The 26,381-nt window shown below is 54.7% G+C and overlaps 2 protein-coding genes across 5 annotated transcripts in view; one reads left to right on the top strand and one right to left on the bottom strand.

Annotated features, from left to right (window-relative positions):
* Positions 1-3,398: 3,398 nt before the first annotated feature.
* Positions 3,399-22,628, top strand: NAXD (NAD(P)HX dehydratase). 2 transcript variants are annotated; one of them, XM_045773003.2, is made up of 10 exons: positions 3,399-3,548; positions 6,086-6,236; positions 9,585-9,630; positions 10,760-10,848; positions 12,927-13,035; positions 18,245-18,295; positions 18,377-18,481; positions 19,198-19,318; positions 20,384-20,504; positions 21,350-22,628. In XM_045773003.2, the coding sequence occupies exons 1-10, from the start codon at positions 3,503-3,505 to the stop codon at positions 21,498-21,500; spliced, it is 990 nt and encodes a 329-aa protein (XP_045628959.1). In that variant the 5' UTR covers positions 3,399-3,502; the 3' UTR covers positions 21,501-22,628. The 2 variants fall into 2 exon arrangements, with proteins under 2 accessions (XP_045628959.1, XP_045628958.2); XM_045773002.2 differs by having other exon boundaries at positions 3,468-3,674.
* Positions 9,667-26,381, bottom strand: part of CARS2 (cysteinyl-tRNA synthetase 2, mitochondrial) — a 53,874-nt gene continuing 37,159 nt past the window's right edge. For all 3 annotated transcript variants that reach the window (XM_087864974.1, XM_045773000.2, XM_045773001.2), the window contains 3 exons: positions 25,716-25,814; positions 24,196-24,402; positions 9,667-23,981 (listed from right to left, as the gene is read on the bottom strand). In XM_087864974.1, coding sequence (XP_087721100.1) covers positions 23,913-23,981; positions 24,196-24,402; positions 25,716-25,814 — 375 coding nt within the window. In that variant the 3' untranslated portion in view covers positions 9,667-23,912. The remainder of the gene's footprint in view (positions 23,982-24,195; positions 24,403-25,715; positions 25,815-26,381) is intronic.

Genomic DNA, 26,381 nt, shown 5'->3' with positions numbered 1-26,381 from the left:
ATAAATAAATAAAATCTTAAAAAGAAAAGAAAAGAAAAGAACATCTGTAATAGCAACAAGAGCCTGACTGGGGTGTGTTGATAGGTATGTTCTAAATGACAAATGTGGTGGTGATTGTTGTAGGAAATGTTGGGGTCCAGGAGCAAATGGTCAAGAAAGAATTCTGGAGACATCTTCGGTGCAGGAAGGCCGTTTCATTAAAGTCACGGGGACAGAACCCGTGGGCGGATTGAGCTGCACTGGGGTTGGGAGGGTGGCTGATGATACACTTTCAAGTTGGGAGGGGTTAGGGACAGCACAGGCCTCCAAGGTATTTTGGAAGCAAGGCTTCCAGAACCCTGAGGGGGCAGCTATTTTTAGGAAAAGGCTGTTTATTACTGTTAGTAAACCCGCAGTCTTGAGACCCTTCAGATGCATATCAGGGGCCGTAGGCTTGGAGGATGATTGCTGACCCGTATGTTGAGGGGTAAAGATAAAGGAAGTTTCCAAAGGAATCCCTGTATGTTTAAAGTAGGCTCACAGGATCCTGGGGAGTTCGGCTAAGATTACCTTTGGCCCTTGGCAAAGCTGTCCACATCAAGGCAGCTGAGCTCCTAGCTGAAGGTCGCTCTGTTTCAAGGACCTGTCAATGGGCTGTAAGTAGTAAGAAAATTTAATATTTCCTTTTGCCTTCGTTTCCCACATCAGTAGTTACGTGGTTATATACGTTTGTTCAGACTCAACGGAAGTGTACACTCCCTGTAAGTCTGCGACCTTTATGGTTATGTAAATTACGCCTCAATAAAGAGAAAAAGAGAGTGCCTCCTATGGGCCACATTTTATGCCCCGAGCATATAGTATGGAACAAAAGAAAGGTTTTCCATTGGAGCTGACTTCTATAGCCATGGTGAACGTGACAATGGATAAATGAGCGAATCTGCCAAGTAGTGAGAAGTACTAAGGAGAATAATAACGCAGGAAGCAGGAAAGAAGGGGTATGGATTTTACGTAGAATAGTCAGGAATGGCTTGGCACTGATAAAACTGCATGCGCCACGTCGGTCTCAGGAGGAAGAGCACTCCAGCAGAAGGGAGAGCAGGCACAGGCTGGGCAGGTCAGACTAGGGACAAAAAAGTTGGTGTAGCTGGGAGAGAGGAAGCAAGGAGGACAGTGGCAGGAGACGGAGGTGCACGGATCACGTAGGGGCTAGAAGGCCTTGGAAGAAAGGAACTGTGGATTTTACTCCAACGTGGGAAATCACTGGAGGAGTGATGAGGGAGCAGAAGGCAAGCTGAGGACAAGGAACAAACTGACACCCCGCAAATCCCTCAGCCCCACCCCCACTCCCAGGTGGGATATGTGTGACATTCCTGAGGCACTTGTGGCTGCTCTGAAGCTAAGGGAAGGAAAACAAATGGTTAATTTATAGAGATTACCGTCCTGCCAGACAGGCGTCTCCCTCAGTTTACAAATGTCTTAGTGATTCACAAGAAAGAAGCACTCTTGGGGCACCTGGATGGCTCAGTTGGTGAGGCGTCTGCCTTTGGCTCAGGTCATGATCCCAGGGTCCTGGGATCGAGTCCTGCCTGGGGCTCCCTGCTCAGTGGAGAGCCTGTCTCTCCCTCTCCCTCTGCCTGCCATTCCCCTTGCTTATGCTCTCTGTGTCAAATAAATAAATAAAATCTTTAAAAAAAGAGCATTCTTAATAATAACTTAACTTCCAAAAGGAAGCTCCCAACTGTCTTAATGTTAATGCCTTGGTAAAGGGAAAAACAACCTTAACTTGACAAAGGCAAGGCCTCCAGTATCTTGGAGGCCCTCTTTAGCTATCAAAGTTTTTTTTTAAAATATTTTATTTATTTGACAGAGAGAGAGCACAAGCAAGGGAAGTGGCGGGCAGAGGGAGAGGAAGAAGCAAGCTCCCTTGTGGGAGCTAGACATGGGGCTCAATCCCCTGACCCAGGATCATGACCTGAGCCAAAGGCAGATGCCCAACCAATTGAGCCACCCAGGCGCCCCTCAAAGTTCCTTTTTTTTTTTTTAACATTTTATGTATTTATTTGACAGAGACAGCGAGAGAGGGAACACAAGCAAGGAGAGTGGGAGAGGGAGAAGCAGGCTTCCCGCCCAGCAGGGAGCCCAATGTGGGGCTTGATCCCAGGACCCTGGGATCATGACCTGAGCTGAAGGCAGACGCTTAACAGCTGAGCCACCCAGGAACCCCTCAAAGTTCTTTTGAAAACCTCCCATTTCCTTACCTCCCCCAACTCCCAAGTATATAATGAGCCACCCCTCACAACCCTGGGGCAGCAGCTCTTTCTACACTTGGGTCCTGACCCCATGCTTTAATAAAACCACCATTTTGCACCAAAGATGTCTCAAGAATTCTTTCTTGTTGGTTGGCTCAGGACCTCACCCCACCAAACCCCACCTACATTCAAAACTACCTCAAGAGGAGGGACATGCTCTGTTGCTGTAGGGAAATGGGGAGGCGCATTTAGGTGTTAAGGGTGAGTGGTATCCCCCAAGATATATTGAGGTCCCAACCCCCAGTACCTGTCAGTGTAACCTTATTTGAAAGTACGGTCTTTGCAGAAGATCAAGTTAGGATAAGGTAATGAGAGTGGGCCCTAATTCAGTGTGACTGGCGTGCTTGTAAGAGGAAAGTACCAGCACAGGAGCCGACTCACAGGAAGAACCACGTGAGGACACAGAGCTTGCACAACACAGCTGCAAGGGGAGGAATGCCAAGGACTGACGGGCACCGCCAGATGCTCGAGTTTAGACTTGCGGCCTTCGGAACCTTGAGACGACACATTTCTGTTGTTCTGGACTGCCCCCCCACACCCCCTCAACCCCGCCTTGGGCCCGGCTGTGTTCAGCCAGGGCGTCGTCATGCGCCCTCTACCCTCCCCGGCTCTAGCCTGTTTGCCTGAAAGCAGCCTCTGCAAGGCCGGCCCTCAGGAGGAGGGATGCGGGAGGGGGAAGGCGGAAAAAGAGGATGCCCTCCAGGTCTCTGACTTGAGCAGCCGGAACGGCGGCGCCCCCGCTCACTGGGGCGGAGAGCACGGCGGGAGCCACCCAGCTGGACCAGCTTGGCGTCCAGGGGGCCGATCCGGCACAGGACGGAATCGGACTGCGCAAAGGTGGTGTTCCAGGCCCTCCACCTGCTTTCCGAGTACCGTGCTTGTCACCTGGGCAGCGTTCTGCCCCATTTCCCATAACGCTCCCAGCCCCAAACACGAACCCACACACTCAATCACTAAGACGCATCTCGATGCCGGAACCGGCTTTCCGACAAAACTCCAGCGGCCAGGAGCTGGTGCCCTGCTCGGTTGGGCATTGAGCTTGTCAATCATCAGAGACCGTACATGACTGATGGAGACCAGTCTGTGGGTGGGGCGAGGCCAGATTTTGAGGCTCGGCTTCCGGCGACAGCGCGAGGGCCCGGGAGCCGGAAGTCCGCCGCGAGCGCTGGTTCCGGCGGCGGCGCGGGGGCGGCCGGGAGCCCGGAAGTGCGCCGATGGCTGTGGGTCCAGTCTGGGCCGCTGCCGGGGCCTGCCGCCGAGGTAAGATCGATACCGGCCTTGCGGGCATGGCTCCTGTGGCGGGGGCCGGGGCTGTGCTCGCCGGCGCGGCCGCTGTCGCGCTGCTCTCGGCCGTGTTCGTGCTCTACGAGCTGCCGCTGGACGCAGGTAGCCGGCCGCGGGCGCTCGTCCGGACGGGGGGCGCCGCCGAAGGCCGCTCGCGCGGAGCCCGGGGGCCGCGCGCGGGGAGCTGTACGGCCTGCGTGCGACCGGGGGCTGGGCGGAGCCGAGGAGGGCTTCACGTGCGGCCCGCAGCACAGCCGCCTCCGCGTGGGGAGCTAGAAGCGCCGGTACCGCGGGGCAGGGGGCCGGAGCACGCCTGGGCCCACCGAGCGACCCCCGAGGATCCCGCCCCGGCCTTGGCTAGTAAACAGGACGGGCAGTGTAGTAAGAATGGAGGCGCGTAAGGAACAGGGGTGCCCTGATCGGAGCCCCGTACCCCTCGTAAGGTGTTTTCCTCCTTCAGTTTGCCCGGTGATACTTGTTTACGTAAAATAGAGGAATGTGTTTTAGACCGTTAAGGAGCGTGTAGATTGTATTATCCCATTTCTCACATACGGTGGGGAGATCTGTTCACCCACCTTTGAGGAGAAGGTAGAGGCTCTTGAGAAAATACGAGAATTACGCCAGCCGCGGTTCCCAGCCAATAACCAGCTGAAATGGTAAAATTCACTTTTGCTGTGATAGTAAACACATTTTGCTGCGTATGTACATATAGCGGTGCAGAGAAGAACTGTTCCGGAGTTTTGGCTTTTATTTTTCTGCAGGATAGTTCCAAATGCTCTTTTTTTTTTTTTAATTGAATTATGGTTGACACACAGCATTACCCTAGCTTCAGGCTCCAGTTGCTTTGAGAAGCAAATGATTTGCTGATTTGCTGAACTTTCACCCCAAATAGGTGGAGTTCTAGTGCACTGGGTTCCCATCCTAGCTTTAGGGCATCTCGGTTACTGTAAGGATTGCTGTCAGGTCCTCCAGATCACCTATGGTTCCCCTTAGTTTACAGCACATTTGGCACAAACACAGGTGGTTATCCCAGAGGGTTGTAGGTGGTAAGTAATTCTAGAAAACGGTCCAGGCTGAAGAAATCCATTTACTTTTCCAGGCTGCCTCTGCCACTTCCATAAAACAAACAAAAATCAGACAGGTTTGACCTGTTCTTCCAGGCTCAGAATTGTCCTGAAGACAAAGTTACTTAATGGGATAAATTTCAAATCGCCACTTGTCAAGGCCTTTTTATGCTTGAGAACGTTGATGTTTATATTTAAATATTTCGGTGGATAAGTCCAATGGTGCATTCCAGTAAGCCAGCTGAAACCGAGAAATGTCAAGTGTGGGGAGATGTAATTAACCTTCATTTGGCCCTTTGCTAACAGAAGGCATTCGCCTCAGGTGGGTGGGACAGAAGGCTGGTGAGCAGTGTGGATTTACTTCACATCCATACTCTTCTGGTTAAACAGTGAAAATGGTACACTTCTCAGGTGATTTTATTCTCCCCTCCCAAATGGTTATTGGGGGCAATTGAGAAGGATTTAATCGTTGTTTTGTCTTTTGGTTGGTGTGGTGACTATTTGGTCACCTGATTTGCCGTAAAATGGCAGCAGTTTGGTAAAATGGTGTCTTCTGGTCTGGCTTATTCATTACTACCCCAGGCATCTTCCCAGGCCTGTCTCTCTGGGCTCCAGTTTCCTTATCTGTAAAAGGGTACACTGGCCACTAATGAGAATAACCCAAGATGCTTTTAATTCATCGGACATTTATGGAGTGTCTTGCTCTGTGCCAGCCTCCCAGGTGATTGAGGGTGGGGAAATGCCCATCCTAAAGCCGGAGGTGGGAGCTGTATCACATTCTGTGTTGGCAGAGGGTAGTGGTCTTAGAGATCTTGTGTGTGTGACGACGTGCTGAGTAGAAAGTACTGGAACCTGATAAATGCACCACATTGTAAGGAACCCAGAGCAACCCTTGCATGATTGGTTACGTTTGGACTCCACGTTTAGTTTCTAGACTTTAAAAAGCAGCTGTATTTCGTGATGTGGGGAATTTGAAGGAGTGGCCATTCTTTGATATTCTCATATTGACCAATCATGTTGTTATGCTGGACGTGTTAAAGTTGGGAGCAGATGCGTTTCTGTGACTGCAGAGATGCTCTTCAGTCACTGATTTGTCACTGGATCTGACGGCAGCAGCTCTCGTTCCTGTCCTGCAGCTCACAGGGACTGCACAGCGATTAAGTAGTAATGCATTAAAAACAGTTTCTGAAAGGTTAACTAGACTTCGGGAATGTCTGATACATTTCAAAAACAAACTTGATATGTCCAGCTAGTGTTAGTGTTGTGTTGTAATTTCTAAGCATCATTTGCTTACAGAAATAAAAATATGAAACCATTGGATAAAAATCTGTAGCATTCATGTTAAGCCAACTTTGGGAAGTGTTTTGGTTAACAGGCTATCTTGTTTCAGTCTTTTTTATGTATGCTAATAGATATTTTTCTAAATGATTCCATTTTCCTGTTTTTCAGTTTTACAAAGAGCATTTTCACTGCATAAAGCACATTCAGTAAAGGATATGGAAACTACTTTGCAGTTGGTGAGAAATATTATACCTCCTCTAACTTCCAAGAAGCACAAAGGCCAAGATGGAAGAATAGGCATCGTTGGAGGCTGCCAAGAGTAAGTGACTGGAAAACGTTAGCGTTGAAGCATCAGTCTCTGTCGTCTGGCTGTCTGTCTGGTTGGACCCCAGTAATCATTTCTCAGTGTAGTCTGATGTTCTGACACCCGGGATTTTTCAGTGATGAACTTTGTGACTGAACAGGAGGAAACAGGAAGAGCCCTGAGTGAGCTGCTCACTGGTGTGCGGTGGGGGCTGGGACTGTTTTTTCTTGTTTTATACTTTCCTGTATTGACCAGGCTTTATACCTTCAACATGTGTTACTTTGTAATCAGGAGAAAACCAGCATGTGTTTGGTTTACTTTGTCAATTTGAAGATGTTCTCGGAAGTCATTAAGGAAATCTGACAGATCCTAGCCTTTTTTCAAGGCTTGTTTTCTTGTTTGTTTTTTTCCGAGATTTTGTTTATTTATTAGAGCACAAGCCGGGAGGAGGGGCAGAGGGAGAGGGAGAAGCAGACTCCCCGTGGAGCCCGACATGGGACCGATCCCAGGACCCCGGGATCATGACCCAGGCTGAAGGCAGACACTCAACCGACTGAGGCACTCAGGCACCCCTCAAGGCTTGTTTTCTAGTTCTGTGTATTTTGCTGCTGTGTCGTTTGCACGTAAAATTTTATAATCTGTCCTCGTTTGTAAATGATGCCTTTGCCTTTACCTCAAATTCGAGCTTGGTTCCCATTTCAGCTACTGCTTACTCCCCGGTCATATTGATGTGCTGTCTCTGCCTGGCTGTGTGTTTTCAGCGGTGTATCACGTGGTTAGGTGTGTAATAAGTTAGTACCTAGCTTGATTTGTTTCCTAACCCCATGTGACAGTAACTGCTCTTTTCACTCAGGCAAATCAGCCTGTTGGCATTTAGTCTGCCTGATGTACTTTATAAGACTTGTATGTTTTCTCTTCATTTTATGTTGTGCTTCCATTTTTTCCTTATTTTTGCTAGGTTTTTCCTTTTATTAATGTGGAAATTCTCTTGTGCTTTCAAATTTAGCTAGGGGTTGTCTTTCCTAACTACCATGCTGAATGACAAATGCCACTCAAGGGAGAGAGTTAACACTTGATCTGAGAACTCCTAGGGAATTCCTAGCACAACCCCTAACTCCTACACGGAACTTCGTACAGTGCAGCCTGTGTGCCTGGCCTAGTGGTCTGCTCTTGGGGTGGGAGTCCTTGGCCTCTTCTGGAATTTTCTTTGACAGTACGCAGGGGACCCTGTGGAGTACTTGCACACCCGCCGTGTCTTGCTGTGGCGGGTGGGCTGTGCCTTGGCTGAGTTGGGGATTCTCGGGTAGTGTGATTTTCTTTGACAAACTGTGCCTGTGATCGCGTTGTCCTCTAGCCTGTATTCTGCACTACAGAAGAGAAGTTTGCCTTAATTTATAAGTAGCTTGCTCTTGCTTGCATGTTTGTAAGATTTTCTTTTTCTTTAGAATTCCGCAGTTTCCTCCTGATGTCCGGTGTGTCTCATCTTCACTAATCTTACTTGAGACTTGGTGAGCCCTTTCTGTCTGTAGACATGGTCCCTTTGGATAAAGGAAATTGGCCTCTGTTACTGGCTCTCATTTCTCATCTGTCTTTTTCTCCTACTGCATTTTGGACTCTTGGATCATTAGCTCTTAGCTACTTTTCTTCCTTTAGGTCCCCAGTTAAAGGACTGCCCTCCTCCAACCTCTGGGATGGAGGCCAGCAGTGCGGCCTCTGCCAGGCCCTTGGGCCCTTGATCCCTTGAGAGAGTTGAGGGAGTCAGGGGTTTTATGCCTCACATTCCCTCCATCTCCTGCCTTATACTGTGGGACATTTACATGGGAAGAACTGGCCATCAGGTTTTCTTTTCAGATAAGTCTGGTAGTGTAGCATGCAAGGGGCTAATTATCTAACTTAAAATATGTCCATTAGTTTTAGGAACTAACCTTTAAAGTAGGATCGTCTTTATTCTGATTATGAAGGTATTATCTGATTGTTGTAAAAATTCAAACACTGGAGAAGCGTGTGAAGTGAAAGCTTCATAGTACCCCATATAATAATAATACAGCAGGGGCACATTATTAGCCTTCCAGACTCTTCTGTGCATGTAACTATTTTTTACAAAACGGGGGCGTGTTGTCACTCTTTTGTGCCGGTCTCAGCCTGCCAGTAACCAGTGTTGTGGCTGGAGCTGCCCCCACGGTTCGTGTTATGATCACAAGATGCTCTTTAGCAACTATCAGGGAACTTTGAAAACATAAAGGTGTGTTACTTACAAGATCTGGAAATGACACAGCACTGGGGCCACGTAACAAGGTTGTGGGTGGACAGAGCACGTGGGCTTGGGTTCTCCTTTTATTGGGGGTGAGGGTGGGGGCCTAGGGTCTCAAGGGTTCACTCTTTATTGGTGAATTTAAGGCATGAATGTGGGGATTTAAAGCACCGGAAGAGAACACAAGTGGCCCAAATGGTCAGTTATTGAAATCAACTAAGATCTTTAAAACAAGCTAGCCTCAAGGGGCCGGGGCGGCCTGGCTCTCTACCTAGGGCCGGGCTGGTGAAGTGTCAGAGAGTGGTGTTGGAAGCGGATGCTTTTGCAGTCAGAGCTGACATCAGACGCTTGTATTACAAAACAGAGAAAACAAGTGTCAGGGCTTTGCGTTATGTGTGCTTGCGTTTGCATTACGTGAAGAGGTCACACCACCAGTGTCCTGGCTATCCGTCGTCCCATGTTGGTTCCTAGAGACCGGTTCTTGGTAAGTGCATGTGTGGTATTCGTTGCAAAGATGGGCTGTAACTTATTTAACCAATCCCTGTGGATAGGCGGTCCATCCCCTCTGTTCTTTTTCCCAACTAAACAGTATGGCTGTAGACATCCCTGTACATTTTTCTCTTGTATGTGCATCTGGTTATTTCCAAGGGATCGATTCCTAGAATTGATACTGGAGCAGAGTGCAGACATCTTAAATGTTGTGGACATTGCCAGTGTCTGTGCCCCCCCCCCATGCTCGAGGCAATGTTAAAAATACAGGCGTTCTGGAATGCTGGGATGGAAGCAGGAGGGAGGGGTGCGAGTCTCGGTGCCTGACGGTGCGCTGCTATTCTCGGCGCCTTCAGTGAGCGCTCACGGCCTCCTCAAGCCTCCACTTTGAACACAGTGCTGCAGAGAGCCGCTGGTCCTGCCGTGGTACAAAGGTCTGAAGTGACAGGCGCCTGGTGCCTTAGTGGATTGAGCGGTGGACTCTGGATCTCCGCTCAGGGTCTCGGGCTCCGTGCTACGAGGTGCTGGGCCCTGGGCTCTGTGATCCATGTCCGTAAGCTCCTGATACGGGTGTGCTTGCCTCCTTCTCAGGAGTGCTTGACTGCCCTTCTCTTCCTTTGCAGGTACACCGGGGCACCCTACTTCGCTGCCATCTCGGCTCTCAAAGTGGTACGTCTGTTTATAGCTGCTTTGTCAACAGTTGGATTCTTTCTTTTTTTTTTTTTTTTTTAAAGATTTTATTTATTTGAGAGAGTGAGTGCGTGAGAGACCATGAGCGGGGAGGGGTTTGTAGATGGAAATGTAGATGCCCCGCTGAGCAGGGAGCCTGATTAGGGGCTCGATCCCAGGACCCTGAGCTCATGACCTGAGCCAAAGGCAGACGCTTCACCGACTGAGCCCCCCAGGCACCTCAAGAGTTGGATTCTTTAAATACGATTAGAGAAATGTTTTCTGCTAGAAATGTAAATATCCTAGAGTAATTGTGGTTAAACACCTTTGACTCTATCCTGACACACTGCAGTGACAATGGAACTGGAATTTTTTTTTTTTTTTTTGAAGATTTTATTTATTAGGGAGAGATACAAGCAGGGGCAGACAGAGAAGTAGACTCCCTGCTGGGCAGAGAGCCCGATGTGGGACTCGATCCCGGGCCCCTGGGATCACGACCTGAGCTGAAGGCAGCCGCTTCACCGACTGAGGTGAAGAACTGGAATTTTTTTAACTGAAGTTTTGTCACAACTGTCTTTCACCACCGTGATCCTAGAATGCCGCTTCAGTCCTAACTTAAGCAGTTGGCAGCTTTACACCTTGGCCATTTCCCAGGCCTTCGATCAAGTCCTAATGGCCCAGTTGGCACAGTTAATGTGAAACGTGCTCCCTGAGGCCCTCGGGTGACGCAGCCTGAGCTGGTCGGGGTTGACCTGCCTCTTGCGTGGCAGCAAAAGTCTGCTTTCTTGGGGGGCCTGGGTGGCTCAGTCGTTAAGCGTCTGCCTTCGGCCCAGGGCCTGATCCCAGGGTCCTGGGATCGAGCCCCACATTGGGCTCCCTGTTCCACTGGGAACCTGCTTCTTCCTCTCCCACTCCCCCTGCTTGTGTTCCCTCTCTCTCCGGATGTCTGTCTCTCTGTCAAATAAATAAATAAAATCTTTAAAAAAAAAAAAAAAGTCTGCTTTCTTTCCAGCCCTTTTCTCAGCTTCCGTCCTGCTCTGAGCCACCTGCTGTAGTCCAAGGGCCGTGCCGAGCGAGCTGGTGCCGAGCGGGCCCTGCTCTGAGTCAGCCGCTTGTGCTTGTTTCTCAGGGCGCAGATTTATCCCACGTGTTCTGCACCCAGGAGGCTGCGCCTGTGATCAAGTCGTACAGCCCGGAGCTGATCGTTCACCCGGTTCTGTGAGTGGGGCCGCACGGGGGTGCTTTACTCGCAGCCGTGCTCCTTGGCCACGGGGCCTTCTTGTGGGCTCTAAGTCTCTCCGCGGAGCGGCTGCCGTACTGGGAGGTGGTAGGTAGGTGCTGTCAGAAAAAAGGAGAAAGCTGTAAGGAGCCCACTGTCTGTGGTCGGAAGACAAGCGGCTGTGCATGGATGGCGTGGGACGAGGTCTGGGTCCCTGGAGCGCTGTGGTCCGTCAGAAATGGCTGAAGCTTCCTAGGAGAGGCCTGGGCCTTGCCTGTGGCTGTGCTGCTCACAGTAGCCATGAGGGGCCTGTCGGGCAGGCATGAGGCTTCCCCTTGTTCAGCAGATGCTTCCACGGGGACAGCATTGAACCAAGCAGACAAAACACCGGCTCCCATGTAGCTCCCTCTCTAGGGCAGCCCTGTGCCCTAGAACTTTCTGCAGTGGTGGAAGCATTCTCGGCGCCGTCTGGAACTGTGGCTGCTGAACACCTGAAATGTGGCCAGTGGGACTCAGAAGCTGAGTTTTTACGTGAATTAAACTTAGTAGCCACCTGTGGCTGGTGTCTGCCGTACTGGGCAGCACAGCTCTGGAGACGGATAGGCAAGAGAACAGGATGTCAGAGGGTGGTGAGGACCACGCGGAGGGGCAGAGCGGGGGACAGAGAACACCAGCCGTGCAGGCAGCACGCGTGCCACACGTCACGTGGTGTGCACGCTCGTGGCCCGTGTGCCGTTCTCACTAGGGTGATGCGGGCAGGGGCCCCGAGACTGGCACTCAGGTAGGGACTTGCAGACACGGGGAAGGGCTGGCGTCGCAGGAGTGTTGGGGGGCACTGGGGACTCAGGGCAGGGCGGGTGACTGGAGAGGTTCAGGGCCAAGCTGTGCAGGTCATGGGGCTCATCCTGCAGGTTTTGGCTTTCATGTAAATGAGGAGGAGGGGGGGGCTGCCAGAGCCCTTGCACAGGGGAGGAACCGGATCCAATGTACATTTAAAAGACTTACCTGGCTGCTGTTGAGAATGAGCTTTGGGGCCGAGGATGGAAGCAGGGGTTGCATGAGGAGAGTGTTGTAAGAGTGAGTGATGGGGTAGAAGTAGGCGAAGGGGTCACATTCTAGGTACACTTGAAAGTGCAGCCCCAGCGTATGGTGACAGGTGGGATATGGGTTAGAAGGAGAAGATGAGAGTCTTGGAGGCTACTCTGGGTTTGGTCCGAGCTAGTTGGCAGTTGACAAGGGGGGCCACCTGGGGGAGCAGGTTTGGCGGGGGTGACCATCAGAAGCTGGCTTTTGGATGTGTTTTCAGTTGCCTGTTGGACATCCAGGCATTGCTCGGAGGTGTGGGACAAGAGTGGGGTGGTCAGGGAAGGTGTAGATCTGGGGGCTGTTAACGTGTGGAAGGTGTTTAAAGCCAGGCGACGAGGGTGAGGCTATGCAGGAGTGTGTGTCAGCAGGGACAGCCCAGGGTCCAACAGCCGGGAGCAGAGCGTGGGCAGGAGCGGGGGAGGTGGGGTGTTCTGGAGAACTGTTGGCACTCTTCTGGAAGGTCCTGTGTCCTTGCAGTCTGTCAGACATGGAGACTAAGCACGGGTGCTTGGATCTCACGGTGGGGTTGTTGGGGGCAAAGTCTTACAAAGTGGGTTCTAAGAGTCTGAAGAGAGAGATGAGCGGGAAGGTTATGGCGAAACGACACAGTCCCATATAGCTCTCAGGTCCTGTTGTAAGCGACAGCGTCCCCAGGTGCCCGTGTGTGTGCATAAAGTACCCCTGTGTGACGGAAACAAACCGGTTCATTCTAGAGGGTGAAGGCAGTTTTGAAAGTAGCCAGAATGTCTCAGTGTGGCTTCGTTTAGGTGCTGAAAGCTGGATTCCTGCATTGGGGTGTGAAAGGATGAGCCCGTCTACGGAGATGACAGGGGAGACGTGGGGATGGATGCAGGCTGGGGTCCTGGCCTGGGTCCTGCAACAGGAGAAGGAACCGGGGAAATCCAGAAAAACGTGCCGTCTCCCTAATAAGGTAATAAGCCAGCACGCGCATATTGTACTAAACTGCTCCGGTCTCCTCTTCCCGATGCAGCGACCGCCCCAGCGCCGTTCCCAACGTGGAGGAGTGGCTGCCCCGGCTGCATGCCCTGGTCGTGGGACCCGGCCTGGGTCGAGATGATACTCTTCTCGAAAATGTTAAGGTAAATGTAGAGAATTATTGGACATGCCTCTCATGGACTCGGCTCGCGGAGTCAGAAGAGAAGCATTTTCTTGGAGTGTGTGGTGTTCGGTGTTCCGGTGCCTCTTGATGGAATAATGAAGAAGGTTTAGGGGAGAGAGGAGGCACTAGGCAGAGAGAGGGGAGTGAAGCTGAAACAGAACAGCCCAGACGGAATGAGTCTCCTGCTCGCGGGCCTCAGCCGTCATACTGCAGCGGTGGGGAGTCCCTGGGACCGCCCGGCGCTTGGGGTCTACCCTCTGGAATGAGAAGCATGGTGATGGGTGCCTGGGGGCGGAGGGACAGCCACTCGGCCATCTCACAAAGTGCTGAGAGGACAGGGGTGCTGAACAAACCAGCAGTTCATTTGGGACAAACAGTTTGAGAGCCAGTCCTGTACAGTCGAGCAGCGGCTCTCGGTGACACGCTGCAAATGCAAGGCCTCTGAGTGGTCCTGGTTCGGAGCCGCCTGGAGCCAGCATGGGTCACGCCATGGGCCAGGCGACATCGTCTGATCTTGACCACTTGCTGAAAAGTAGGAGTAAATCCGAGCTGAGGAGTGCAAGAGCCTTTGGTGCCTGTGAGGTGAGGGGGAGGCCCGAGTGGGGAAGCCCGTGTGTAGACAGTGGGTCTGCTCTTCACTCGTGTTCTGAGATGGTGGCTCTCCACACAGGGTGGCTGGGAGATGGGCTCTGACAGCCTCTCCACTAGGTGGTTTATCTCTGGAAAGATAGGCAAGTGAGGGCTCCTGCCAGAACGGGGATGACCCTTGGGATGATGGGCTTTGTGACCTTTTGTGACCTGTCCGTTAACCCCTGGGCCTGCTTGGTCACAACAGGGGAGCTCAGGATACTCTCTGGCCTCTTTGTCCTCCTTTCATGCTTGTTGTCCTCGATTCTCGAATCATGGTGATGTTTCTCGCATCCATACTTGGGAGACAGCTGGGCGCTGTTGGTGTAGACAGGTTGGACTTCGGCGTGGAGCAGCCTCGAAGGTGCGGCTGCTGCTTCCTCAGCAGAGCTGTTTGCGCAGGCCGTCGGTGCCCGCGCTGCGGCCTGAATGCGCGTGTCCCCCCAGATTCACGTGCTGGAATCCTAACCCCCAAGGTGAAGTGTCAGGAGGTGAGGCCTTTGGGGGGTGATTGGGTCATGAGGGTAGAGCAGCCTCCTGAATGGGACTCATGCTCTTATAAAGGGGCCCCCAGGGAGCTCCCTCCCCCTTCCATCAGGACACAGCGAGTGGTCTGGGACCTGTAGGAGACCCTCACTCGGCACCCACGTCTGGGACTTGTAGCTTCCAGAACTGTGAGCAGGGCACTCCTGTTTCCAGGCTACCCAGCCTGTGGCATTTGTCACGGCAGCTTGAGGGGGCTCCGTGTGGTCGGACCCCACTTGCTTCAGGAAGCCACTGGTCAGGGTGTCTCCTGAGCAAAGCCGCGAACGGCGGTGCCCTCCGGTCTTCTGGTGAGCTGCAGGCCGCGAGCCTGTCCTGCCGTGGCCGCGTGGCTTTCTGTGCCGGCGCACCTGACCCCGTGCGCGTCATTCACCCCAGCGGAGCTGCCGTGCCGGCCGTCGGCGGCTCACCCTCACCTCCCTGGGCTCCCCGAGAGTTGGCTGCTTCATTCCTCAGCAGAGCTCACGCGCAGAGAACATTTAAGATCTGGGGTGAGAAATGAAGAACTTATTTTTGAAACAACAGTTTAAATGAGTAGGAAAATGTGCTTGGATTTTACCAGAATTCCTCATAAGTACTCTTCTCCCTTGGGACAAATTCGAGTGCAAGGGCCGCACCCAGCACTGGCCGGGGGACCCGAGACGGGCTGTGTGCCTTCGCTGACCGTGGGCTTCCTCATCCGCTCGGCTCTTTTCCCGGGTTACTGCGCTCGGTACATCTGTGACCTGTGCACCCCCATTGCGTGTGTTTTCTGGGCGCTTTCTTTTGCTGCACTCCGTTCCCACACAAGCCCTGCGTCGCGTTCTCCTTATTCTACAAATGAGAGAGCCTGTTGGCCTTCTGCTTCCTGCTCCGTAGCACTTACTAGATGTTTCCCGAATGAATTCATCGTCTGCTGCGGTCCTGAAAACAGCCCTTTTAGATAGATTTCTCTTACCATTTTTCTTTTTTTTTCCCCCTAAGATTTTATTTATTTGACAGCACAGAGCAGAGGGGATGGGAGAGGGAGAAGCTGGGAGCCCGAAGCGAGGCTCTGTGGGGCTCGATCCCAGGACCCTGGGATCATGACCTCAGCCGAAGACAGACACTTAATCGGCTGAGCCACCCAGGTGCCCCTCATCCTCCTTTTCCTGATGAGGAAATTGAATCTTGGAGAAATTAAATTACACCCCTGAAGTGGCTGTGTCGCAAGTAAATTGCTGAGTTCTTTAGTTTCAGAGTTTTTACATGCATTTAAAGTGTCAAATTCAGTGGTTTCTAAGTACATTCACAGTTGTACAGCCACTACCATGAGCAGTTCTAGAACATTCTCCTCATCCCAAAAAGAAACCCCACATTTACTAGCAACTGCTCCCTTTTCCTCTCCAACTCCCCAGCCCCTGGCAGCCTCTCCTCCACCTGCGGAAGGTGGGTTTGCTGATTCCAGACCTTTCCCAGCAACTCGGTCTTACAGGACGCAGTGCTTGTGACCAGCCGTGTTCACTCAGCAGCATTTTGGGGGTTCACGTGCGTGTGGTGTGGGTCGGTGCTCCACTCCGCTCCTTGCTGCTGGGTATCCCTTGTGTGGACGGACCCCATTTTGTTTATCCATCATGTGACGGGCGGTCAGGGGCTTGTGCTCCGGGCTGTTGTGAGCAGGGCCGCCCGGATCGTTGTGTACAGATTCTTGTGATAACCCTGCTGCACATTTGCAGGACCTCCTGCTTGCCGCGGTTTTTTTTTTAGCATGAATTTTTACTTCTGATCAAGTCCTGTATTTTCTTTTAAGAGTTTTATGGTTTCAGCTCTTATGTGTAGGTCTCTGGTCTGTTTTGCTAAATGTTTATGTCTGGTGTAAGGAGTGGAAATTCCGCTGCAGCACTGCTCTGCTCGAGTGGACTGTCTGGGCACCCTTGCTGAAGTCTGGACAGAAGGGCGCTCTTGTCTCTATTCGTGGATTTGTACGGCTGTCCTGGGCTGGAACACCCAGTCCGATGGCGTCCGCTCTGGTCCCGCCAGCGCTGCTCGCTTCAAGCGTGTTGTGGCTGCTTGGGCCCTATGTATTTCCAGGGAGTTTTTGGATCAGAAGAGGCGGCGGGGATTCCGACAGGGCACATGCGGAATGTGTAGGTCAGCTGGGGGGGGGGGGTTGCTGCTGTGCGGTATTCAGTCTTCCCCGTTACATGCTGGTTTTGAACCGGAGTTTCTGGGTCTAGGATGTAGGCTCTTGACCAGCTCCCCTCGTGCTAAGTCTACTCCCCTGTAGCTTGCTCTTTCTTAATGGTACGTCCCGGAGGCTTTTCCCTGATAGGACATGCACACGTTCCTTATAGTTTTAGTAGCTGCATCACGATCTGCTATATTTAACTAGTTCACGTAGTGGCTTCCGGCTTTTTCTGACTATGTTAGCGATGTCTCAGACGTTTCTGCACACTGTCCATTTTGGGTGTGTCCTTCAGGAGAAATGTCTAGGAGCTGTGTGGCCGCAGCAGCTCCTTCTCCCCCGGGCGCCGTCTCCCCCGGGCAGCACTCCTGGTTCGACTGTAGCTGCCCTCACTGCCCGACTCACGGCCCGCTGCTCGGCCGGCACCCAGCCCTCCCGACGTGTGGCTGTGCGGCTCCCTCCCTCCTTGGCCGTCCTCCCCGCAGGCGACGTTGTTGACTAGACGTGGGTGGGGCAGGGGCGATGCCGGCGGTGGCCTCCCCTGCGGCTGGCCTCCCCTGCGGCTGCCGTTGAGGTCCTGCCAGCTCTCTTGCCAAGAACTGGGTCAGTCCTTAGAGTGGGTATTTCTCATCCTCATACAAACTTCAAATTATTATTTGAGGCATTATCCTCATTTTATAGACCAGAAAACAGAGTTTCAGAGAAGTGACGTGACTTTACTCAAGTTCACACAACGGAGTCTTGTGGACTCTGAGCCTGTGTCCTTCAGTCCCAGCAGCTGTGCTGGGTTCCGGAGCTGTGTCCTGATGATGTCCTAGATGCTCAGTCGCTGTCTGTGGACTCGTTTCACTCGGAGCCTAAGTCAGAAGCTGTCGCACAAAGAGGTCAGCGCTTCTTCAAGACGAGGACTCGGCCACTAGAGCAGCCATCCCTTGGCCAGGATTTATTTGCTGGTTCCTTTGCTTTGCCTCTTGGGGCCAGAAGGCACTCCCTAGGGAGCTGTGCTGTTGGGGCATTGGGAATGGTGGCCACGGCAGAACTCCACGGCCGGGGCTCAGACAGCAGACCTCTGTCCTCTCCCAGTCCTGGAGGATGTCCATGAGCAAAGCGGCGGCAGCTTTGGGTTTTTCCTGAGGCCTCTGTCCTCGGCTGGTAGATGGCTGGCTGCCTGCCCACTGTGTCGTCATCTGGCATGTCCCCGTTGTCTGTGTGCTGGTCTCCTCCTGTGAGGACACTAGGTATCCTGGAGTGGGGCTCTTGCTTCGCCATTCTCAATGTTTTCTGCTCTCAAGTGTGTGTTTCAGGGGGAGATGGCGGTTACACGCTATTGCAACGTGTCATCTTGTCGTAAAATGCTGGTTCGTGATACGTGACCGTATATGTGGATCTTAGATAGGTACATAATTTGGCAAGAAACCTCTGAGACTTTTAGTATAACTTTTTCAGAGAGGCGATTCCCTTTTATTATTATGGCCACTTACTTTAAAACCAAAGTGCTGAGAAAACATGCACAAAAACTCATGATTTGGGGGAATTCTGAAGACTTGAGATTTTTCCTGCAGGAGCCCCGAGGGTCAGTGTTGGTGGGACACCGGGCGCCTCTAGCTTGGGCTCAGCCTCTGTGGGCTCGCCCGGCCCGGCGCTGGGTCTCTGGCGTCCCACGGACTCCTGTTTCCAGAATTCCCAGGACTCCTGCCTCACACGGGGGCTGCTGTCCGTTCGTTGGGGTGTTTCTGCTTACTGTCCGCGGTGATCGTTGTCTGCGTGTCGTGGACGACCGGTGTTGCAGTTCGTCACAGAACTGCTTGCTTGGTTGTCTTCTCCTTCCCTGAGGGGTGACGGGCTTGTTGCTCAGCAGATCTTTCTTTCCTTACAGGGCATTTTAGAAGCATCCAAGGCCAGGGACATCCCCATCGTCATCGATGCAGTGAGTGCGACTCTCCTCTCCCGCCCCTTCGCCCGGCTGGGCCCCGGGGGCTGGGCTGTACATACCTGTCCTTGTCTGTAGGACGGGCTGTGGCTGGTCGCTCAGCACCCGGCCCTCATCCAGGGCTACCGGAAGGCCGTTCTCACTCCCAACCACGTGGAATTCAGCAGGCTCTCTGAAGCTGTGGTGAGTTTGCTGACCACCCAAAAGATGGGGCGTAAGCCCTCCGGGTCCTGAGCAGGGGTGAGGGACGGCTCTGCTTCTGCCCCGGCCCCACCTGTCCCTGTAGGGGCGGACGTGCAGATGGCCAGCGAGTAGATGCATGTTGCCCACATGCTAAAAGTGCTCTTCTCTCTCGGTGGTGCGTGGAATGATGGGGCATCTTCTCACTAGCACATCTGTGACTGGGTGAGAGGCGGGGTGGCGGGCTCTGGGCGGAGCACTCCATCCCTGTCCTGCGTTGCCTCGCCTGTGAAATGTGGGTCCTGAGAGCATCAGCTCCTAGAGTCTGAGGACAGAACGAGATGATGAATATAAACCCACAAGTTCCTACGGAGCGAACGTCCCGTAGGTGTTAGTGCGTGATTGTTCAGAGCTGTCACCTCTGCAAACCTGTGAGCCTCCAGCCGTGGGCAGTGCTCCCTTTGATCCAGGGGTGGGGGGACGGTCCCTAAGCAGCGTTCGTGCATCCGCCCAAGGACTTGCTGTGCACGTACTCTGGGCCTGCGTTCCCCAGTGGACGAATGTACGTCTCCGCGGGTGGGGCTGGAGCTGCTGGAGGAGTGTGTGTGTAGGGTGGGGGCTGAAGACCAGGGTGGACGGGCAGGACGTACCCGTGCTGGTGGGCTCCTTTCATGTGTCTGACAATGGCCTGGGCTGGGCTGTCCTGTCCCGCCTTGCAGCTGAGAGACCCTGTGGACGGCAGCGATCATCGCGAAGCTGTACGGAGACTCAGCCAGGCCCTGGGGAATGTGACCGTGGTCCAGAAGGGGGAGCGGGACGTGATCTCGGACGGTGAACAGGGTGGGTAGCCGTGGGCTTCACGCATGTCACTCTGTGGTGGTAGAAAACCGCAGTCACCCACGTTCCACACACAGGGGCTTCCCGATGAGGCTGGTTTTCTTTCTTTCTTGTGAAGGGCAGTGATCACTAGGAGCGTTCATCCTCCCGGGCGCCCGGTGCAGCGGCTGGTTCTGTCCCCGACCGTGCTGTGGGGCTGCGGCCCTGCCAGCAGGTGGCGCTCCGGGGCCCCGGCCTGCTGCCTCCTGCTCGCGGGAGAGGCGGTTACCTGAATATTTCACTGCATTTTCTTCTGTCCTAAGACAGGCTGGAAAGTGAGGGAATGCTCGGAGCCGATGCGGGTGGAGGGGGTTGCCGGGTGCTGGATGTGGCAGCTTCCCCCTTGTTCTGTGCCTCGGGTCGGCCAGCCGTCCAGTGGGAAGAGCAGGGGGAGGTTATAGTGGGTGTCTGAGCTGGGCCATCAGTGACAGTGAGCTGCAGAGCCTCCCCAGCGCCCCGCAAACAGGCCCCCCGTCGCGTAGCCTGGGAGGCAGGGAGCACACCCGTTGTTGTAACAGAACGTGATACAGAACTGCTGTCGTGTGTAGGGCTGCTGACCAGGGAGCGGGAGGCATGCTCTCACGCCCACGCCACTGGACAGGAAACACCATGGGAGTGTTCGCTGAGGGACCCTGGAACCTTTGGGGTTCTGCTGCTGGAAAGTGCTCTAGACTGACACGTTCAGAGGATATAACCACGCATTTTCCGAAGCGGCTGCTGGTTAACAGCACAGATGGATGGGTGGCTGCTGGCTGGGTCCACGCAGGGGCACCGCTGTGGGTGTGCACGTCCTTGAAGGTGGCGCGTGTCCCTGAGGGGCCATGGGCAGTCCAGGCTCCAGGGGCCTGTGACCCGAGGACCCCGGGTACCTGTGCTCTTGTCCCCCGTCTGCTCGCCGGCCTGGGTCTGCCATCCTATAAACCAGGCTGCCTGGTTACGAACAAAGGGGAAGAGCTGCCACAGATCGAGGTAGTGGCTCGGGCACAGGCGAGCTCGTCCCCTGACGGCCGTGTCCCTCCTGCCCCGCAGTGCTCGAGTGTGCCCAGGAGGGCAGCAGCCGCAGGTGCGGTGGCCAGGGAGACCTGCTGTCGGGCGCCCTGGGTGTCCTGGTGCACTGGGCGCTGCACGCCGGACCCGAGAAGACAAACGGGTATGTGACATCTTCAGTTGTCCTCCCTTGAGAGTTTTGAACCATGTGAGCCATTCAAGCTGCCCATACGTTTAAAATGTAGCCGCGTGAAACGGTGTTCGTGGAAGTGATCCCGGGGGGGTGGGTGGTGATCCCAGAACAGTCACCTGGGCCGCTCTTGCTCCGTGTGAGGTCCGGGCCCAGCCTTCTGGCTCGGTGCCGCTGGCTCTGGGGCGTCAGTGTCAGCTTGAGATCCTGTTCTGGGGGGTGCGATGTGCACCCTCCATAAAGCAAAACAGTGGAACAGAAACCCACAGGACAGAGGTGAGCTGACCTTGACTACTGTCCTGAAAGATGGGAGTTTCCCTAGGAGGCAGAACGCGGAGATGCAGGCTTGGCCCACATCCACGGTCAGAGCTGTGAGCGCAGGCAGGGCTCCGTCCTCTACACCCATCACAGGACGGTGGTGGCCATATACCTGTGAAGCCTATGAGGCCGTGGGGTGGTGGGACACCAGGAGGCAGGGAGCCCATGCCGGGGGTGTATACATGTGGAAACAACTGTGCGGGCATCTGATGATGGGGGCAGGAACCCGCATTCTCAGATCTTCAATAGTCCGTCCCTGGCGCTGAAGATCACTATAAACCGTGACCATCGGGGTAGCAGTGCTGTCCTGTTCTCCAGGTGGGTGGGTATTGACGTGTCCTGTCTGGGAGTAGCCACGTCCCTGGTGGTGAGGCTCCCTTGTGCTTCCGAGGCACAGCAAACTTGAAATGGCCTGTCTGGGGTCCTGGGGGGAGAAGGGGGGCAAGTCGGAGTGTGCGGTGTGTGCAGGCCCCTGCTGTCTGACGGTCGTCCCTCTCCAGGTCCAGCCCTCTCCTCCTGGCTGCCATGGGTGCGTGCTCTCTTGTAAGGCAATGCAGCCGCCAGGCCTTCCAGAAGCATGGCCGTTCCACCACTACCACCGACATGATCGCGGAGGTCGGGCCCGCATTCCGGATTCTCTTTGAAACCTGAGCCAAGGCACCGGGAAGCAAGCGGCACCACGGATGGGGAGGTGACGCTTGTCACAGGAACCAGCCCACATCCTGGGTCCCAGTCCTCGGGGGAGCAGAGCAGCGTGGTCCAAGGGGGGGGGGGTAGGTTGACTGCATGCAGAGCTGACGCTGTTAACAGGGACACTAACCCAAGGATCCTGAACTTTTCTTAGCTGCTCAGCAGGAAACAAAGAGCCACTGAACTCTGCGTGTGCTCCAGGACACGGTCCCCTCCTAGTCTGGGCCCATTTGTCCTCCTCCCCATGCGTCCGTGTGACACGTTCCCCGGGGTGGACACCCCTGACGGGGATCTGTCAGTCCCGCTCAAATACCTGCAAGTTGTGCTTTTGAAATCGCAGTCCCCAGGCGCTGTGGCATTCGTGGTCTTGCTCACGGGTGCTTTTGAAACACGAGGGTTCTAGGCAGCAACAGTAAGCGTGGCTGGTGGGGTTCGTTGAAGTACTTCAGCGCACCAGTGGTCGGTCTTTGGAGGAAACGGCACCGGCCCAGAGCACGCGGGGGGCCCTGGGATCCTCCGTGTGCGCACTCGAGCCCGGGGCGGCGGGAGGCGTGCCTGCGGGAGTCGCGGAGTCATCGTCTGTGATGGGGCCCATCCGCTGCTCTCTCGGGAGGAGGCAGACGAAGCTGGACATTTGGAGGGCACGGAGGCGGCCCCGGCTGGGGGGCCTGAATGCCGTCGTTGAAAGTGGCTGTGTCTTCAGGAGTAGCTTCCACTGAAGCACTTACGTCCGCGGGACGCCGTTAGCCTCTGGCTTCTGGATGGAGCTTTGGGTGGATGGTTTTGCCTGCGGCCTGAGCTGCTGCTCAGTCTGTCTCTGTGCGGTCTGTCCTGCACACGCAAGCACTTCCGTAGGTTTCATGATGTTTTCTGCAAGGACGGGAGCTGCGTGGATCCTTTGTGTTCCTCTTGGTTGATGCTCTGATTCAGATTCCTCACCCCAAACCGATCCTACTTTAAAACCAGATTTTAGAAAATGTTTGCTGCTCTTGTTTCAGATGTAATCGAGAAGCGTCACTGTTTGGGGGGGGGGGGGGCGTTATATCTAAATCCTGGTAACCATTAAAAGGCAAATCTGGTTTATTTTAACGTGGAGTTTTGTATTTTTTTCTCACAGAGCCCAAACCCACCTTCCAACTTTCCTGAGTGAGGACACTGTCAGCAGGGGGACAAAGGTGCAAAAGCCTATTTCTCAGTTAACAGTTTTCACCAGTACCTACCCACCTTTTTTTTTTTTTTTTAAAGATTTTATTTATTTATTCGACAGAGATAGAGACAGCCAGCGAGAGAGGGAACACAAGCAGGGGGAGTGGGAGAGGAAGAAGCAGGCTCATGGAAGAGCCTGATGTGGGGCTCGATCCCACAACGCCGGGATCACGCCCTGAGCCGAAGCAGACGCTTAACCGCTGTGCCTACCCACCTTGTTAAAATGAAATAGTCCTTTCTCCTTCCACAGAAGGTAAAATTCAGGAGTCATGATTATTTTTTATGTTTTCACTCTGAATAAGTACAAATCCTCTTACTCAAATGGAAGTGAGGAGTGTATCCAAGTAGCCAGCGGCTGATGTAAAAAGAACCCGTGTGGACCTACGAGGTCCAGCTTAGGGCATGCTTTTACCCTGAGACCAAGACAGCAGAGCATGGAAGTACTTGCATGGCCAGGTTCAGCCTCTGGCCATCGTGGGACAGTGTGATCCCCATGTACTGAAGGGACGCTGTTTGGGTGTCCTTGTCAAGGGCCTACCTGCCAGGTGGGATCTTTGTGTGAGCTGGGTCACCGTTGGCAGGTCCGTCTCTGAGCGGGTTTCCTCACCTGCAGAATAGGACACCAGTGCCTTTTGGGGTCACGAAGGTCAGTGACGAGTGAGTGCGGCTGTCGAGCGTCCCCACCGCGCCCATAGGCCGTGCCAGCCCGACAGTGGACAGTAGCGTGGCCTGGCCAGGCAGAGAGCAGGCTGTGAGCGCTGGTTCCGCCTCCTGCTCTGCGGTCAGACCGACCAGTGCATCCACCACACACTGGTTTTCTGTGGTCAACACGTTGCTTTTGTAACATAGGAAGACCGCCTCCCGTCTGCAGGGCAGGGCGTCCTCATCCCTAGTTCAGCACCGCCCCGTGCTCGAGGTGCAGGCCACTGTGTTCTGCTTGACCCCGGCCACAGCCCTGGACCCCTTGTAGGACTTACATCCGCCGCTCAGGGCTCATGGTCCTCCCCAGGGGCCCGCATCAGGACCAGTTTGGCCCCTATGTAAGGCCATCGGTACCACGAAAAACCCACTTTTCAGGCACACGTTATCGGCTGGATTGACTTTAATGTTGACCGACCAGCCACGACGGGAAGCTTTCGCGTAAGCTCAGGACGGTGTTGGAGGCCGTCAGCTCCCTGGTCTCTGGTCTCCCGTCCGCTGATCCAGCAGCTCCCATGTGGATGTGCTGCTCCTGTCCTGGGGAGAAAAGGAGGCACGGGGGGAGTGGGCCACAAGGGCTCGCTGCCCGCCCCGATGGCTCCACAGGGCCCTCCTGCAGGCGCGGGGGCAAGGCGGGGGCTCAGTGGACACCCGGGCTGTCTGTTCCACATCTGCGTGGTGCCACCTGGTTTACGCGGCACGTCAGGGTGACCGTGCCCGCTGTCTCCAGGCCGCAGTGGCAGCGGCTCACCTTAATGCTGATGCCATGGGCGATGAGGTCCCGGCGCAGAGCATCACACGCCTCCAGCAGGGGCTGCCTATCCAGCTGCTGCTGCCGTCGGGCCTCCCTGGTGGCCGCTCCCGTGGCCAGGGCGAACTGCCGGACCTGGAGCCGGAACCGGACCAGCTCCTCCACCACGCTGTGCAGAGTGGCCTGGCTGCTGTCCCCTGAAACAGACTACACCAGGCAGAATGGCACGGTTAGCGGGGCCCAGGCAGTCGCCCAGGCCAGGCCCAGCTAGGCGGTGCGGGGGGTTCAGTGCCAACCTGATCCAGGGCACGTCTTCCCCGGGGCTCTCCCCCCTGGGCCTGGGGTGCTGGCCAGTCCCCGCTCTCCTGGCCTGCACACCCTGGCCACCAGGCAGAGCTCCCTGATGCCGCCGGGAGGGGCAGACCCAGGGCTTCCCTGTCCGTGTCCTCGGGAGCCGTCTCCGTGAGGCCAGCCGGCTGGGCAGCCCCCCGCCCATCCCACAGATGTGCTAACGTCTCAGGTGATGTCTTCAGCAGCGGGCTCCCCAGGCAGTGTGGGGGTGCAAGCCATGTGGACTCAGGAAGCCGAATCTGTTCCTCTGACCAAACACTGAGAACAACGTCCACCCCGCGTGTGGCTCGTGCACAGTACACGCTCACTGCCTGTTCACAGACCGTCTCCACGCCCGGCCGGAGTTCGCCGTGGGTCCTGTCCTCTCCCACCTACACGACTTCTCCTTCCTAACCGGGAGGGGACGCTAGTGCCTGTCGGTGCTCACGGGTGTGAAAGGACACATTTTACAATCTGGGTCACGCTTCTCAAACCTACAGAGTTCTGTCACTGCTTCCACAATAAAAGACCATTTTTCTGGTTACAAAAACATGAGCTGAAGTGGGAGCCAGAGTCGGCCGTCAAGGTGGGGGAGGTGAACGAGCAGTGTCTGACAAGGGCAGGCACCAGGCGGCCTCCACAGCGCGATCTGGGAAGAGTGAGCGGTCCCAGTGCACGGGTGACGGTCATGCCGGTCTGCAGCCCAGACCGTCCCGTGTTTACAACCTGTTCACAGAGTGTCTAAAAGTGGTCTCACAGTGGAGCAGGGCGGGGGTGCTGGGGAGAGGGGGGTGTTCGTGCAGAAGGCTGCCTGAGGGGTAAAGAGGGAGTGGGGGGAGGCGGCACAGACCCCCACTACGGGAGACCGCGAGGGACTCGGCCGGAATAGCGTCGTCTTACCATGCACCTGGCTGTGCTCGGGTCTTCCAGAATAAACAAGGGAAAAGAACGCGTGCAGAACGGATAGTACGCGGTCTGCAGCCAAGAGGGGCCGCGGGTTCTGCTCAAAATCCCTGCAGCGTCAGGTAATAAGACACTAGCTCTGAGCCTCTTTGCTTTTTCGGGAACGTATTTTAAGCACATAAATATACTCGACAGTTATCCATTAAAATGAACATTTTAGGGGAGAAAACGGTAGTTACTACACAGACGTCCTCCCACGGGTGAGGACTGGGAAGGGCAAGGTGTACCTGTCTGTCCGCCAGAGAAATCCCGACGGTCTCGAAGAACTGTTCAATGTAGGACACGATGGAGCCAAACACAGCTGGACTCCTGGGACCGCCAGGTTCCTGTGACAGATCACCCAAAGGAGGCACTTTAAGAGCCAAGGAAACGACACAGAAACAGGGATGCGGCAGGTCACTGCTCCTGCCGCTGTGCCGCGCCTCATAACGCGGGGAGGCCCTGGCGGGGCCCCTCACTCGCATGCCACATGACTTGGGGCAGCCGCGGAACCTGTGCCTCCGTTTGCCCATCTGTAATACGGGGATCTGCTAGGGCCTGCATGCTGGTGTCCCCCAGATCCACATGCTGAAGCCTAACCCCCCGTGTGATGGTGTTATCGGGGGCCTCCGGGAGGTCACTGGTGCACAAGGGCAGCGCCACATCAGTGGGGCTGGCACCAAGGCCCGGAGCAGGGCCAGGCTGCCTGGCACGGGTGGGGGGTCCCCACACACCGCTTCTGCCCACGCCCTGTTCCAAGTCCTAGCAAACTCCGCTTCCAGAGTTCCTCTGAGTAAAGAGGAGGATGACAACGCGCTTTCCGTGTCGGCAAACCCGCGAGGCCGCCTGTCCGTGCGCGGGAGCTGCCCGCTCTGGGGGCGGGGCTGTGCCGACCAACAGCTCCTGGAGGCCAC

Source organism: Ursus americanus, chromosome 10 (genome assembly GCF_024610735.1).
Source record: "Ursus americanus isolate L20-20 chromosome 10, mUrsAme1.1.p, whole genome shotgun sequence".
NCBI lineage: Eukaryota > Metazoa > Chordata > Mammalia > Carnivora > Ursidae > Ursus > Ursus americanus.
The sequence above is the reverse complement of the archived record's forward strand: the minus strand, read 5'-3'. Positions and strand labels throughout refer to the sequence as shown.

Coding starts and splice junctions, on each gene's coding strand:
- NAXD (XM_045773002.2), top strand. CDS start 3,503: ATGGCTGTGGGTCCAGTCTGGGCCGCTGCCGGGGCCTGCCGCCGAGGT. Junction 3,675..6,085: donor CGAGCTGCCGCTGGACGCAG/GTAGCCGGCCGC, acceptor CCTGTTTTTCAG/TTTTACAAAGAGCATTTTCA. Junction 13,036..18,244: donor CTCTTCTCGAAAATGTTAAG/GTAAATGTAGAG, acceptor CTTTCCTTACAG/GGCATTTTAGAAGCATCCAA.